Here is a 16753-nt window from a genome sequence, read left to right as displayed (position 1 = left end):
ATGCTGAGTTATGGGGGTGGGGGCATTTCCTCTAGGTCCTGACTCCGGTGGGTAAGAAGCTGGGGCAGAAAGGCCCCAGTATATGGGGTCAGCCCTTTCTGCTTTGTTTTCCCATGTTACCCAGATGCAGACCCGGTAACTGATCCTTAAGGTCGTTTGTATCCCTCCATTCCCTCCCCCACACGTTTATGTGTCTCAGCATTCATCGAGAACCTTCTCCCTCTCACTAGCTGCAACTATTTATTTCCTTCCCCCTTTACCACTCTCTTCCACCACGCCTCTGGAGTGTCAACACAGATCTAACCTTCCTCCATATTTCTCCCGGTTCTGCCCTGTCCTCGCCTCCTCCTCCCTCTCCACCCAGAGAAAGCCCCGCCCTTCCCTCCTCCCTCCCCACCCCAGTCTGTCACACAGGGACATCACCCTACAGCAGTTCAGGCTGTGGTTCGCAGGAAGCATACATTGGCTTTTTGATTCGTGCTAGTTCCCAGCTCACAGTTTAGGAGGATTTAACACCAGCCTTCACGAGAAGGGGGAACCAAGGACAGTGAGGAGCTGGGTGGTCCCAGCTTTGGAGCCCTGCCAGCTGGACATGGGTAAGTGTGAGGACCAGCCCCCGGGAAAGGCCTGTAGGATGTCTACCTCCCTCCCTGGCTGACTCAGCAGGGGTGGGGCCTAACCTTTGCTCTTTTGGGGGTTGAAGGAGGGGAAATGGGACTATAAGGGCACAGGGCTCAGGTGGTGAGTCTGTGGACCAAGGGATCAAGAGCACTGACAAGCTCCGGTTCCCAGGAAAAGCCTGAGACTCTGCACCTTAGGTGGGGGCTCTCCCCACCTCACCATCCCACCCGAGGCCCCAGCCCCTTGCTCCTCCCCATTTAAGCTGCTGAGATTCAAGTCATAGTTTACAGTATTCACTGCTGGCCTCCCCCCCAAAAAAGTGAAACCCACTTTTTGTTGCGTTGGAGGATTTTTAAGGTGCCTCTCCTCCCCTTATTTTCTCCCAGGCCTTTTAAGTCCCTGTCTTCTCTCCTCCCCCACCGCGACCCACCACCAGGTGGGGGCTGCACTGAGCAGCTGCTTCCTGTTGCCCCAGAGGTTGCTGCAAGGCTGGTGGTGGTTGGGGGAAAACTGAAATAAAGCCGATTCTCACGGTCCCACAGCAGTCCCACTAGGGTTGCTACTGGCGGCCCCCCAAGCTCCAGTCACTAACACTGAGTGAGAGGCAGGATTGAGGTTGAAAGGCCTAGGAGGTCTTTGCCCTCGTGGCTTCCTGATTCCAGAGGCTTTTAAACTTCGGTAGTGCTGGGGGAAGGAGGCTGTGCCTTTCCACAGCTGTAGGGAGTGGGGCCTTGTGGAGCTGAAAAACAGGGAACCTGTTCACCTAGCAGGGCCGCTGTGCGTTACCCCCAGCAGCCGCGGCCTTCCCCTGGCACCCCCGCTCCTCCTTGGCGTCCTTGGGGCTCTCACTGCCTTCCCGGCCCTCCTTTGTGAAGAGATCTTCGCCGGAGTCCCGAGAGCGCGGGCGGAGCTCTCCCCAAGTCCTCCAGTTCAGACCCACCACCCTCCCCCACTTCACCAGAGAAGTTTGTCTCTTCTTCCTGGGATCTCTTCTCTTCCTCCATCTGGGATCCTTCCTGGTTCTGGCCCCTAGGAGACGCCACCCGCTTTCCCCTCCCCCAGCGGATTCTTCGCGACCGCCTTACCCTAGCGTTTGTCCCTACCCCAGTAGTTCCTGCCCCTTTAAGTGCTACCCCCCTTTCCACACACACACCGCCGGCGGCCCAGGGCTGGGGGAGGAGGCGCCGCCGCCACCCGGCTCGGGCCACCTGCGCCGCCGCCGCCCGCGGCCCGGCCCTGCTCCAGGTGAGGCCCGGCACCAGAGTCCCCGGGCAGGGGCGCTCCTGTGGTCCCCGGCCCCGGGGATCCCCGCTGCCCGAGACTCAGGATCTGACTCCCCCCCCTTTGGGAGCTGCCCTTCCTCTCTCCCCCGCACTATCTACTCGCCCATTTCTCCCCTGTCCTCTGCGACCGGAATCCGGAGGCTTCTCACGCCTCTTCGCCAACCTCTCCCGAGTACCCCTCCTATTCTAGACCCAGGATCTCCCCCTCCCCCGCGCCTTCCTCGCCAGAAAAATCTCCCGCGGTCTGGGTTTCGCCTCCTCCCCTCTGGATCCAGAGCTTTCCCACGCCATCCTAACCCCCAATGGGAGGGGGAATAACCGCCACCCCAACTCCTCTCCCTTCCCCGTAGTAAGTGGGGGTTGGAGGTTTAGCATAGACTATAGTCACTTTCGGGCCCTGCTCCGCTTAGACCTTCAAGTTCAGCTAAGCCGCATCTAAAGCTTTTCTGTAGCTCTCACCCCACCCCACCTCTGGAGTTTGGGTGTCGGACCTCAGCAACCACCAACCAGCCCTGGTGGGAAAGGCCCTCTTCTTGGACCTCGGGTGGGCTGGTCCAGCTGAAGAACGCTCCCACTCCAGAGTGAGGGAACGAGGGGAGGGAGGCACGCCCGGAATCTTGTGATTCTGGGCTTAAGGGTCTGTTGGGAGATAGTGGGTGAGGGGCTGGAACTAAGCCTCTAAAGGTGTTGGGGTGGTGGGAGAGGTGAGGGAATCTTAACCTTCTCTGCTCAGATGCAAGGGGAGTCCCCACTCTAAGAGACTGAGGGCTTTCTCCATCCCCATCTAAGACTACCACGGAGAAGCTCATTGGGGAGTTTGAAACAGGTCTGTGGGTTAATCCGAGGGGCACATACCAACTTGGAGAGAAGAGGAGGAGGGTTTATGGTCCTTTTGATGTGTTATAGGAGAATCTAGCCTCCCCAAAATATAGAGGGAGAGGAGACTTTTGCACTAACCTGGGGAGGGAAGTTAGCAAGTTGGAATGGTTACAGGATTGAGGGCTATCTCCCTGTTAGACCCTATTGACGCTATAAACCATTCAGCCAGCGAGGGCAAGGAAAAATCTTTAATAATTACCTCACCTCTATTGGGGAATTTCCCCCTCCCTCCAAGTCCAGCTGTGCCCCTAGCTCTGCCCCTTTTCTTCTTGTGCTTTCATCCTTCCCCCTCTCGATCCTCCACTCCAGAATGAGGGGACAGGGTGTCTGGATTTGTTTCAGGCTCTGAGTCATGTTCCATGGCCTGGAAGATAGCTGGGTGGAGGAGAGGGGTGGTCGGCAATGGTGTTGGGGTTGAATTCCAGGAGTTTCTGGAGGGGGAGAGGGAGGAAGAGAGGGAGGTAAAGGGATGCAAACGAATCCCCTTCTTTCTCCCTTTCTCTTTCTTCCCCCTCCCAGCCCCAGCCATCTGGCTTCAGAGTGGAGCCAGGCACTGTGGCAGATGACCCCAGAGTCAGGGTGGTGCAGCAAGAACACAAGGAGGATGAGAAAGGGGGAGCAGGTGCTAATTTCTCCCTTCTCATTTTCTTCATTACCCGCCCACTGGCCTGGCTTGAGAGAGGTTCTTAGTATTCCCTAGATATCCTTCTCACAAGTTGCTGAAAAGATGACCATTTGCCCCTTCTTCCCCTTTCTAGTAGCTTCCTAAAGGGAGATGGGGTGGGTGATTGGCCACATCTGATGGGACTGAGGAATGTTTGGGGACATATGGGGTCAGTCTGCCCTCTGTCGTCTGGAGTGGGGGAGAAGCACAGCTGCTGCCTGGGGTGGCTTCTGACTGGAAGTAAATACCCAGCTGTTGGGCATATTGACACCCCACCCTCATCCTTGCTCAAAGAACAAGGAAGGTTTCTGGTTAGATGGGATGAGGAGGGAGTCTCCTTCAGGGAGAAAGGTAATTGAAGTCTTTCTGCACCAGATGGGAAGAACGGATCCTGCCCCACTTTCATTTCTAATCCCAGGTGCCCTCCTATCCAACACCCCTCTTCCCTACCGCTCCTGGCTGGGAGAGTCCTAGAGGTTGCCCTGGAGACTAGGCCTGGGGCTCGGAAGGGGTGGGGGCAGTCAGTGGGGCACAGGAGTAACCGGCTCTTCCGGAGCGTAGTGGAGCCAGCGGGTGGGTGTGTGTGGGTGTGTGGTGGTGGGGGAAGGGGCGTGGCTACACCCGTCAGACTGGCGCAGGCTCCTCCCCTGCCTCGCGTCTCTGACTGGTCAGCTCTACGATTGGGGGCGGGAGGTAGGAAGATTCTCCCTCAACTGCCCTGGAAAAGGGAAGAGAAAAAGAAGATATTAGCTCTCTTCCCCGGCCCCTTCGGAAGCCACTTTCAATCCTTGAGCTCTCTTCATCTGCCTTTATTATTTTTTATTTTGGAGAAGTTGGGGCATTCCGTAGCTGAAGTTGGCTGGATCCCTGCTTTCTCCGGAAGGAAGGACCCCTCTCCTCTGAGTGTGGCCCCCACTTAACTCAGAAACTTAAGGTCAGCAGGCTGTTAGGGTCTTTTTCCCCCCTCCTCTCTGGTGACCTATAAATCTGTTACTTAATCAGGGAGGAGAGAAGGGTTTTGATTTCTACTTGTCTACTCCTTCCTCCTGGTAATCTACTTTTCTCAGCAACGGGAGAGAAACCCTTCTAAACCTCTTAGCCTCTTCCCTCTGGCCCGCACACTTTAAGGCTTTGCTGAAGCTCCATTATTTATTAGCTTCTCTGAGCCATTTGTAGTGGGGAGTAGAGTCTGTTCACAAAATTGAGGAAGAGCCCACTCCTCTGTGAAGCAAGGAAATCCAGTCCAGACTGATGTATTTGGCTCTGTCTTGCCCTGGCCCCATCCAGTTTTCAGATTTTCTTCCTCTCCAGACCCCCAGAGGGAAAGGTATTTGTTGACCCTTCAACCTGCCAGAGTTTCATTATCCACACTCTTCCTCTTCCAGAATATTCAGCCTGAGTTTTGCAATTGTTTGTAGAACTGCATTGCATTGAATAGTAATTATCTTGAAGCCCGCAGCGTCTGTTGAGTTACAAACCTGGTTTCTAGTCACATTTTATCCACTGCTTGACCTTGAACAAGTCTGTTAACCTCTCTGGGCCTTAATTTCTTTATCTGCCAAACAAGAGCAGGTTGAGCTAGAAATTCTCTAAATTCTAACATTATACGGCACTGTTTTCCATCCTGGGGCCCTTCAATAGACATTTTAGATGAGCCTGAACTCTAGTCCTCTGCTAGTTTTTTCTTTCCTGTTCTCAGGTTTCACACTGTCATATAGCCCTATCAAAAAAAGTACTGGGGTTATAGAATAGGTGGCCATTTGGGGCATCTTATTTGCTGTGTCAGTTTTCTGGCTAATCCCCTGCCACTCTGACTAGGTTTAGGCTAGACTCAGGTCTTCCTTGTCTGGTTCCAGAGCCGAGCTTCCTTTTCCTACGCACAGGAATCTTCCCGACCCCCAGAACCCTGCAGATGTCGCTGGGAAAGTGGTGATCCAGGCCGGACGAGGCTGCCCCCACGGGACAGAGGTGAGTGGGCAGCAGACGCTGCAGGCTTTTGCCTTTCTCCACCCCTTTATCAGCACTGAACTTTCCTGACTAACCTTTCCGCTTCTACACTTCCACTTTTCAACTACCCAGCCTGGGAAATAACTGCCCTTGAAATTTTCACCTCCACTTCCACCCCTACCCGCTAGGGGAATGGCACATGCCTTGGTCCTAAAATTTTGATCTAGTCTTTTAGGTTACCTTTGGGATCATGGCACGCCTTTCAGTTTGCTCAGAGTTAAACAGGACTACCGCCCACAATGAGACACTAGGCAGAGGGAGCTGTCGGGTAGGCTAGGGGACACCGCGGCGCTAGGACCCAGATCCGGGTCGGGGAGGGAAGATGCCCGGCGCTAGGACCCGGTGGTGGAGGCCGAGGGGGGCGGCTCTCTCTGGGCCGCAGCTTCCCCGCCCCCTCCGGCTTCGGCTCACTCCTCCCCCGCCGGCCATGTTGGCTCCGCTCGGGCCCCGCGGTTGCAGAGGCTCCGGGACTGCCAGGAGCTTCGCCTTGGGCGTGAAGCTGACTCGAGCTTATTTCCTGTTAGGACCCAGCCTGGGGCGGGGGTCTCCCTGCCCAAGGGGCTGGGAGGAGAAGGGGGCTGGCGGGTCTGCTGAAGACCCGGGTTGGGGCGGCGGGGGCGGGAGGAGCTGTGGAGGCTCCCGGCGACGACGGCGGTGGCGGCGGCGACGACGACGACGACGACGACGAGGAGGCGGAGAAGCCGCCTGGCTGGTGATGACTCCTGTGGGGGACTCGGATGGAATCCCCGGGAGGGGCTCCACCTCCTCGGGTGGGGGTGGGGACTGCCCGAGTGCGAAGGGTGGGTGAGGGGGTTCCCTGGGCGGGTTAAACGCTCCGTTTGTGGGGATTGGGGCGTTTTGGCAGCGGCGAGTGGAGGTTAGAAAGGGTTTCCAGGGGTCCCAGGGTGTCTTCCTTGGTGAGGGGTGCACGTTCTCTTGAGCGTGGCAATCAGGAGAGGGCCTTGCTGGAGCGGTGCTGTGCTTAGCTTTGGGCCCTCGAGTCCCGGGAGTCTCCCACTCCAGGGAGGGGGGTTGATAGGGCTGATGCTGAAGCGTCTGAGCTGGGCTTTTAGGGGCCGAAGGGAAGAAGAAAGAGGGATCCCCTTGGCAGGGGATCCCTCACTAAGGGGATCCCCATTTCCGTGCAGAAAAGGTGACCCCGTATCATCCCTTCCTTTCCTAATGTTCCCAATTTTCAGAGGAAAGGCAATGCCAATAGCAGACATCCTTTGTAGGATTTATTGGAGTGCAAGATTTGCATCCTTGGTGGGGGCGATGGGGGGGTAGCTTCCACCTCCATCTGTACACAAACAGCCCCTCCCCCGAGCCTCCTGCAGGAAGTGGCCGGGAAATGGCAGCTGTGCGTTTGCTGCTGCGTCTCTTGTTGTTTTGAAATGTCCATTTTAATCAGATTTGGTTTCATTTTCTGAGGCCTTCTGGGCAAGCCTGGATCCTGCCAACCATGTGGACTTGGGAGTCCTTTAGTTCGACTTTTTTTTTTTTTTTTTGTAAACTTCATTTGTCAACTGGAAGTGTAGTCACTGCAGTTGACTCACTGAATCCCGATCTACCTCCCCCCTCCTCCCACTCTCCAGAGCATCTCTGCCTCCCTGTCTGGATTTTTTTTTTCCTTGAGTTAGAGGTCATAGAGAAGCAAACTCAGTCATCCACCAACCTCGCTGCGCTTTCAATAGTAGTGATGCAAATTCTCTGAGCATAGAGAGCTGCCAGGAACACTTGGGATCTTTTGTGGCATGAGAGTGACTTTTTAGGGTTCTGCTTAATATATTCTGAAGTATAACTTTGGTATTGCAGAGCACCTTGTCAAGTGAGTTTGTGAGGTGAAGGGTAGATTCTGAGAAGTGGAAGAAGAGGGAATGGAATTTAGGTGTAGGTGTTGGGGTAGGAACTGATTTGCAGAATGGAGATGATGGGCTTATTCCTCACTGGTGATTCTAGCCTAAGGATAGTCCCCGTGGGAAGCCTGTTAGTTGATGTAGGGTGCTGGAGGGTTTACCTTCTGCAGAACCAGTTAATAAGTTCAATCCATAAAAGACATCTTCTTTCTTGTTACTGTTCTTGGAGAATGGTGAGCTTTTTTTCCTCTGTTCTGCACAAAGTCATGTGTCCAGATACTCTCTTTCTCCCACCTGATAACTGTAGAAGATTTCTACTGTAGTATATAGTGATGGACTGTTTGTACTATGTCCCCAGGCACTTTGTTAGACACTGGGTTTGGTTAGAGGAGTTGGCGACAGGATTTTATATTTTGAGAAATGACATGTTGAGATCATTTGGACTATCCTAAAAACTGCTTAAGGCTGGCATTTAAATAATCTTTTCAGTATTTTCCAGTCACACACCTCCCACCTGAATTGTAGGTTTCTGGATTAGAGGTCCAGGTAGGAATAGATGGATGTATATTATGTTACAGCAGCATCATCACAGTTAAGATAGCATCGTTGTTCTTTTCACTGGAGCTGTTGGGGTTGATATTATGGAAATAATAAAAACAAGTCCAATGTCATTGTCCTTTTTCTTGTCTCTGCTTGACTGGTTGGTTCTTTTGAGTTGCTTTCTGATAGGGTTGATTTGACATGGATTTTAAGTTCCCCTTTCTTCAACCTTTGTTTACCTAAGTTGGGACCTGACAGAATGGTAAATTGATTTTCCCTGTTGGGGGTTAAAATAGTGAAGGAAGGAAAAAGATCACTCTAAAGGAATTCGAAGTTGATTTTGAGAAAGTAGATTTTGATTGATTTGATACATGATTAATCAGAAAGCTGAATGAAGCAAACTTTTCCCTGTCCTTCTTGTAAAATGGATGCATTTTTCTATCAAGAGCAGTAGATTTCTTAATATTGAGTGTTTTGTTTTTGTTTCCTTCATAAAGGAAAAATTTTGAGGTATAGAGAGAACTACGTGGGTTGTCCTTAGAGCCAGTCAGAAGAAATCTAGAATGCCCTGAGAGGTTCATCTTGCAGTCCAGTGGTTCTGGAATCTGGTGTTGCCAAGAGAGAAGCAAAGCTTGTTTGGGGTGACTGTGCCTTGCTGCCGTTGACCTTTATGATTACTTATGACAAGGTTTGCTATATTTATATTCTTTTACTGTTAAACTGTGTAGAAGTTAGTCCAATAATTGGTATGATGTTTGACCTTGTTTCTGATGTGTACAGTAAGGCAATAATGCCAAAGTTTTTAGGTCTTAGGGCATAGAGTGAAGTATAAAACTCAGGAGGTATTTCCTGGGACAAATAATGTTCCTAATTTCTTTCTTGAGATATGTATGTTTTCATATAATCCGTAGCCCAAGATGAATACTTTATCAGCATTGTTGTGTATAGGTCAGAGGACTTTATTTAAAATAATCTCTGTACCCAACATGGGGTTTGAACTCAGGACCTGGAGATCAAGAGTTGCATGCTCTACTGAGATATCCAGGTGACTCCAGAAGGACTTTTCTTTTTTTTTTTAACCAGCTTGTTGGTCTGTATCATTTTGAAATTTATGAAATTCTGCAAAACAGAAAACCTACCTTTGTTTTTGTTTTTGTTTTTAAGGTTTTATTTATTTGTTTGTTTGACAGAGAGAGAGACAGCCAGTGAGAGAGGGAACACAAGCAGGGGGAGTGGGAGAGGAAGAAGCAGGCTCCCCAGCAGAGCAGGGAGCCCGATGTGGGGCTCGATCCCAGAACGCTGGGATCATGCCCTGAGCCGAAGGCAGACGCTTAACGACTGAGCCACCCAGGCGCCCCAGAAAACCTACCTTTGAAGAGCTCTGGAGATTGTTCTTAGATTGGGTCACTGGCAGTAAAAGTAGCATTGTGTTAATATGTTACTTAGTGTTTTGCCCTTCTAGTTACAGAGAATAATTAAGAGGGCATCTTACAAACTAAAAGGATAAACTGACCTTACCAAAAATTCATCAAAAAGCTAAGACACGGGAGTTCTTAAGAGAAAGGTGTTCTCACTACTTTTGGTCTCCTTGGATTGGACTCTTCATGACCTGTCTCACTAAACAGGGTTCTTAACCTGCCTGCTCAGCTCAGGGTTTTTTTTTGGGGGGGGGGGTTATCTTCTTGAAGGAAAAGGTTGAGTCCTTAACTATTAGAACTGAAATTCTGAGAAACAATTAGGGCTGAACAAGGGAAATAACCTTGTTACAACCTCTGGAATGTGGCTTTTACTGTCCTATAATTTCAGAGGCATTTCCATTCCTCTGACAGTGAAATGACTAGCGAGAAATGTGTCAGAAAACCTAATCTAGATCATCATAACATCCTTTATTCAGTCAACAAATATTTTAAAACCTGTATACCTTGAGTGTTCAGTTAAATCAAGCAAAACATTTTACTAATTTATTTATTTATTTTTAAGATTTTCTTTTTTAAATTTGACAGAGAGTAAGCACAAGTAGAGGGAGCAGCAGGGAGAGGGAGAAGCAGGCTCCCTACTGAGCAGGGAGCCTGATACGGGGCTTGATCCCAAGACCCTGGGATCATGACCTGAGCCACCCAGGTGCCGCCATTTTACTAATTTGGAGCTCAAATTTACTGCCCCTTACATTCTCAGTACTTCCCTGTGTCTAGGCCTTGTTTTCTGTAAGGGACAGCTGTCTAAAATATGTAAAGATTTAGGGCCTCTCTTCCCTCTAGAAGTTATTACCTCTGTGAAGAATGAAGCCGAATTTTTGGGTTCTCTGAGCAAAAACCACAACCTTTATTGGATGAGTAAGCTGGCAGTGGCAGAAAAGATAGATTTATTCATTCATTTGTCCAGTCTGTGGGTTCGACAAGTATTTCCTTTAGTTCTTTTATGTACTTAGCACTAAATTAGGTGCTGGACATATAATGGTACAACGTAATATCTGACTGATGCTGTAGAACCTGCCTAGTTTGGAAGAAATAAGCATGGAGAACAATCATCTCTGTGTTCTGAGCAGCCTAGACATGGCAGTTGTCTTCGAGTAGCCCCCCTTAGTATATGTAGTCTTCTTTCATCATTCTCCTGCCTCATTGCCCTGACTATGAAAGGGGGTTAAAGAAAGCACATTTTGAGAGAATGAGCCTCAGTCCATACATGCTGTAGTCTGAGTCAGAGTTCCAAGGGCAGATTGTTACCAGGGCTGGAGAAGACATGGGTTGGCATTTTGAGCTCTGTAGTGGTGAAGGAAGGCTGCTTAGCCAGGAAGGGATTTTTATTTTTTTATTTTTTTATTTTTTAAAGATTTTTTATTTATTTATCTGACAGAGAGACAGCCAGCGAGAGAGGGAACACAGCAGGGGAGTGGGAGAGGAAGAAGCAGGCTCCCAGCATGGAGCCTGATGTGGGGCTCGATCCCAGGACCCCGGGATCAGGCCCTGAGCCGAAGGCAGATGCTTAACGACTACACCACCCAGGCGCCCCAGGAAGGGATTTTTATTTTTATTTATTTATTTATTTATTATTTTTTTAAAAATTTTTTTGAGATTTTATTTATTTATTTGACAGAGAGACAGCCAGTGAGAGAGGGAACACAGCAGGGGGAGTGAGAGGAAGAAGCAGGCTCCCAGCGGAGGAGCCTGATGCGGGGCTCGATCCCATAATGCCGGGATCACGCCCTGAGCCGAAGGCAGACGCCCAACGACTGCGCCACCCAGGCGCCCCAGGAAGGGATTTTTAGATAGAAAATTCAGAACATCTTTGTAACTCCCTCAGAGTGTGGGGATAGGAATTGGGGAATGGGGCAGCTTTTGTATTGTAGCAAGATTTTTCACCTTGGCACAAATATTAATCTTGAGCCAGACGATTCTTTGTTGTGGTGGGCTGTCTTGTGTATCGCAGGGTCATTAGCAGCATCTCTAGCTTCTACTTACTAGATGCCAGGGGCATATACCTTTCAACATTACTAAATGTTCCCAGAGGCCAAATCACCCCTGGTTAGGAACCGCTATATTAGAGTGTGGTTCATGAATCCAGAAATAAGTAGAGTTCAGAAATACCCTTTATAACATTAACAGTTATGGAGCTAAAACATAGTGGTGTGATTTATTTACTATACAGTAAAATTTGCATTTCCTGTTTAATAAAGATAAACGTTTGAGGGGCGCCTGGGTGGCTCAGTCATTAAGCGTCTGCCTTCGGCTCAGGGCGTGATTCCGGGGTCCTGGGATCAAGCCCCGCATCAGGTTCCTCCTTTGGGAGCCTGCTTCTTCCTCTGCCACTCCCCCTCTTTGTGTTCCCTCTCTCACTGGCTGTCTTTCTCTCTGTCAAATAATTAAATAAAATCTTAAAAAATAAACATTTGAAAGCTCTCCCGACGTCTTCCCTCCCCCCTCTAAAATTTAGGAACCTCTCTATTTTTGGAACTTTGGTATACTACATGGGAAGAATGAACCAAAGAGCTGCAGGTACTGCCAGAGGGTCTGGCTGGATGGTTATGTGTCTTGTCTTTCTGGGGGTAGCCTCCGAAGTCTTGAGTCTTAGGATTGGCCAGGGCACCTGCAACAGTGTTGAAATCTGTAATATTTATTTCAACACTTTGTGCATTGTCGGCCTTTTTGTGTTAAAATCATGTCACAGGTCCACAGAGTAAGTAGCTCTTCAGTTGGGACTAAGAGAAACAGCCTTATTTGGCCGTGTGGCAAGGGCTTTACTGCTTCAAGCTCAAGGAGCAATGTCCCTTAATTCTTACAAATGAAGCATAGAGTCTCTTAGGAGATCCATTTACACACTACCGGGACTGGGTTGGATATTGGCCTGATTGTACTTCCTGGTCATGAGAGCTGTCTGCTATTCTGGGGGTTGGGCACTGACTGATTTCTTTTTTTCATTTGGCCAAAATCCTGTTAGTTCAAAGGGAGTTATTCTCCTTTGCTTTACCTGTTCTCCTTAGTAGGAGGGAGGGCATAGATGGGAGGTCATAAGTTACCTTCAGGCATTATTGTGAAAAGCATCTTTGGTAGGAAGGTTAAAATGAAATAACCCTGGGTTTATTGCTTAGAAGAGCTGTCCACATTTTTGCATTCCCATAGTGTGATCCCATAGTTAAGTGACATCTGAAATTAAGAGTCACGTGTAAGGAAGTGTGCCTGGGAGAATTACCCCTAGTTGTGTAGTACTGGTAGTGGTTTTGTTTTTGTGTGTGTAGTTTTGTTGTTGTTGTTGTTTAAGATTTTATTTATTCATTTGAGAGAGAGAGAGAGAGAATGAGTGGGGGAAGGGAGGAGGCAGAGGGAGAGAAGGAATATCAAGCCAGCTCTGCTCTGAGTGCTACTCTGGGCTTGATCCCATGATGCTGAGATCATGACCTGAGCCAAAATCAGATGCTTAACCAACTGAGCCACCCACGCCCCCAGTAATGGTTTTAAATCATATTTATGTTTTGATCTTTTGGTTCTGGTTATCTTTTTATCCTCACAGGCCATGGAGGTGGGTACTAAAAGTTTTACTAGGGATGAAACTGAGGCTCAGCAACGTTAAGTAACTTGTCCAGGGTCACACAGCTAATGGTAGTAGAGCTGGGTTTTGAACGTAGAGCCCACTGTGTTGTGCTGTTTTCAATTGCACAGCACAAAGAGTATTTTATTTTTCTAGGAAGCGTCTTGTAAATGAAGTGATTGTGGTTCTGATGACCCTTCAGTAGAGGCTAGTGGGGAAACAGACCTCAGGCACTAGATAACTTCCCATTCCTTTTACTTATCTGATTTCTGTGAGCCATCCATTTATTCTTATTAGTATGTAATTTATGAGACCGGAAATGCTATGCTTTCCCAGAGTAGCAGAGAGGAGAAGGTCACTAGTTTCCTCACAGATTCAGATAGAAAATGGAAAAATGAACTGTGGCCTATCATTGAGTGGAAGGATATAGTTTGGTGCACATAGGGGAGAAGGTGTATTATCTCACACACACACACACACACACACACACACACACACACCATGGGAGGTGTGGCTGTGCATAAAACTGGGGGAGGGAAGAGGGGATCAGATGAGATTGGCTCTCCAGGAATAGCATTTCTAGGACTTCCAAAATGAATTACTGCATGTCCTCTTTACTTTGTAATGTAAGCTTTGGAAGGAACCTAACCTAGAGGATTAAGGAATGAACATTCCTCCTTGATGTCTTTCATTTCAGAAGCTTATCATACCATGATACTTACTCTTCGGACCCCTTATTACTGAGGAGTGGCCCTTGTAGGAAAGTCCTCAGGGATCCTGAGGTCTTTCTCTGTAGAAACCGAGTTTCTTTGTTGCACAGCAGGTTTAGCTTGCTGCTTATTTTAAAGTGAAGATGGGAAATCAGTCGATCCTAAAAACTTTCTCCCCTTATGTCAACAAAATATGAATTGCTTTTATTTTTTTAATTTCAGTTAAAATTGATAAAGGTAGAGATAGGGTATTTAGCCTAGAAAGTCTTACAATTATCATGTCATAAATACAGAGTTTATATATCATGTTCAGAACACCTGATGGTGTCCAATTTGCATTATCTAGCATATTTAGGAACATGATTCTTTTTTTTTTTTTTAATGTTTTTTATTATGTTAGTCACCATACAGTACATCCCAGGTTTCCGATGTAAAGTTCGATGATTCATTATTTGCGTATAACACCCAGTGCACCATGCAATACGTGCCCTCCTTACTACCCCATCACCAGCCTATCCCATTCCCCCACCCCCCTCCCCTCTGAGGCCCTCAGTTTGTTTCTCATAGTCCATAGTCTCTCATGCTTCATTCCCCCTTCTGATTACCCCCGCTTTCTTTATCCCTTCCTTCCCCTACCGATCTTCCTAGTTCTTAGGGAACATGATTCTTAAAAACCCTGGGCAGTGGTCATAGATGTTCTTAATCTACTTATTTACTTTTTTTTTTTAAAGATTTTATTTATTTATTCAACAGAGATAGAGACAGCCAGCGAGAGAGGGAACACAAGCAGGGGAAGTGGGAGAGGAAGAAGCAGGCTCACGGCAGAAGAGCCTGATGTGGGGCTCGATCCCACAACGCCGGGATCACGCCCTGAGCCGAAGGCAGGCGCTTAACTGCTGTGCCACCCAGGCGCCCCTACTTATTTACTTTTAAAAGATTCTATTTATTTGAGAGTGAGCAAGAGAGAGAGCCCACTGCAGGGATCGATCCCAGGACCCTGGGATCGTGACCAGAGCCGAAGGCAGACGCTTAATCCACTGAGCCACCCAGGCACCCCTGTTCTTAATCAGTTTATTCATTCTTTAAACAGCTTTACTTCTGATTCTTTTTAAAAAGAGGTTATAAAACATCATCTAGGTCTTATTGCTTTATCATGGGGGCTTGATAAAAAAATATTTCTGCCTGAATCCTTCTGCCCTTTTTAAAAACATAGTAACCCAAGGAGTTCTTTTTCTATATTAAGGCCATGTTTCTTACGTATCAAATTAGTATGCACTAGTACATTATAAGTTTCTGATTGATATGTCAGACTTTACCAATAATTCTGGCTTCTGCTTCCTATGTTTCTTCCCTTTTATCTTTGTCAACTATATTCTGACCAAGGTCTTCATTTCTTCTCATTCCTAGTACTATAGCACCTCATATTCAGGACAGGGTGAAAAGCTTTTTAACCATACTACCCCTCCAAGGAGCCACTGCCCTTTAAATGTAAGATATCAGCTATTCTCTCCATGACTGTATACATTTAAGCTATAAAACCAAAACACTAGAAAGTAACCATAATAGGTATAACAGCAAATAATATTCCTTGGGACACCCCGTAGTTAGTTTTCCAGCTCTGGCATGTTTCTGAATTGTGTTCTTAGAAAACCATGAAAAAGAATAAAGTGTTGCTGGATGATTTGAGTTTTGCCATTATGGTCACCTTTCCTAAACGTATTCTTTTTTCCCCTTTGCTAAGGTAACTACTATCTTCTTCAGATGGCTAGGGCTATGGATAGGATAACATGGAAATCATTTAACTCAAGTATAATAAAACAAAGCAGCATATGTATCATATATGTGTTTTCTGCCAACACCCCCATCTCCATTGCTTCCTATCAAAAAGATGGCATTGAGAACCTTTTGTGGTCCCTGGGAATGGGACCCTGGCCTTACCTTGAGGGGAAGGAAAACAAAAGAATGGAAAAGGTTAAATGTTTATAATAGAGGGTTAATAATATACCTAACATAGAGGGATAACCCAGACTGGAAGTTAAGAGTTTAGGGGTTTACACAGGGGGAAGATTATTCCAGGCTGTAGGGTTATTGCCCAGGTTAGGAGTATATTTTCTCCTCCTCTTCTCTTTTTTCAACCTGTACCTCCCAAAATACCCCCCAATACATAGGTAGGAGAAGGGTAAGTAGATGGAGGGGAGGGGGCATTCCCTCTAGAAGATTCCAGGTGATATAACCTTGTTTAACCACCAGATTTTTTTCCCCCCTCTCTCTTCCCTCCTGCAGAAATGGAGGCAAACGACCATTTTAACTTTACTGGCCTTCCCCCTGCATCTGCTGCCTCAGGACTGAAACCCTCTCCCTCCTCAGGGGAGGGCCTCTACACTAACGGGTCTCCCATGAACTTCCCCCAGCAAGGGAAAAGTGAGTGTGAGGGCTACATGGCCTGGGGAGGGGAGTGGGCATCATTCCTTTAGAGCAGGTTGATGGGACAAGATTTGGCTCCCCTCTGGGCTAGCTACTTCACAACAGCTCTTTTTCTTGCCAGGTGGGGAGGGAGGAAGTAGGTCCTCAGAACTTCAGCTGCTGGAGAGAAATCAACTTTCTAAGAACAAGTTCTAGGGGTTTATGGAAGCAGCACTCTTAGTCTTGACTTAGGTTGGAAGGAGTTAGAAAAACATACTGGCTTTTTCATCTTGGCCTGCTCTTCTGTCAGCCCTGTTCCCTGGCTACTGCCAGAGAGTGGTGAGGTGGCTACTGCTTCCAGTAACCACTCTGGACCCGTGAGAGAGATAAAGGGGCAGCCCTCTGAAACTGTTTTTAAAGGTTGGAGAAGCCAGGCCTAGGATTGGGAATGGAGGGATTGGGTGAAGGTTGGGATGTGCTTGCCTTTTAGTTTGTGTAATAGAGAAGAGGGCAGATACTTGAAGTCTGTGCCACCCCTGTCCTTGAGAGTAGAAGATGGGGACAGAGAGAGTTTTAATGCTTACCTAGTTCCCTAGAGAGAAACATCATCTATAATTCCAGACGGAAGTGTTGCTGCCAGGATCAGGTCTTTTCCTGGATTTGGCTTATCAGTTGCTCTGTACATAGCTCTGCCAAGTACTTCTCTAATCTTGCCTGGATTTCAGGTACTTTATGCTTGGAAGCAGAGAGAAGCTCAAATGCTTCCCT

General features: G+C 48.0%; 1 protein-coding gene across 5 annotated transcripts in view; it reads left to right on the top strand.

Annotated features, from left to right (window-relative positions):
• Positions 1 to 409: 409 nt before the first annotated feature.
• The window catches only part of BAZ2A (bromodomain adjacent to zinc finger domain 2A), a 34356-nt gene continuing 18012 nt past the window's right edge, over positions 410 to 16753 (top strand). The window contains exons 1-3 of one of the 5 annotated variants that reach the window (XM_002915993.4): positions 410 to 596; positions 5331 to 5415; positions 15866 to 16003. In XM_002915993.4, coding sequence (XP_002916039.2) covers positions 15868 to 16003 — 136 coding nt within the window. In that variant the 5' untranslated portion in view covers positions 410 to 596; positions 5331 to 5415; positions 15866 to 15867. Of the gene's footprint in view, positions 597 to 4204; positions 4382 to 5303; positions 5416 to 8347; positions 8539 to 15865; positions 16004 to 16753 lie in introns of those variants that run through there. The other 4 variants (XM_019796174.2, XM_019796175.2, XM_019796179.2 and 1 more) reach the window with 4 other exon arrangements.

The sequence above is a fragment of the Ailuropoda melanoleuca genome, chromosome 15 (assembly GCF_002007445.2).
Source record: "Ailuropoda melanoleuca isolate Jingjing chromosome 15, ASM200744v2, whole genome shotgun sequence".
Lineage (NCBI taxonomy): Eukaryota > Metazoa > Chordata > Mammalia > Carnivora > Ursidae > Ailuropoda > Ailuropoda melanoleuca.
The sequence above is the reverse complement of the archived record's forward strand: the minus strand, read 5'-3'. Positions and strand labels throughout refer to the sequence as shown.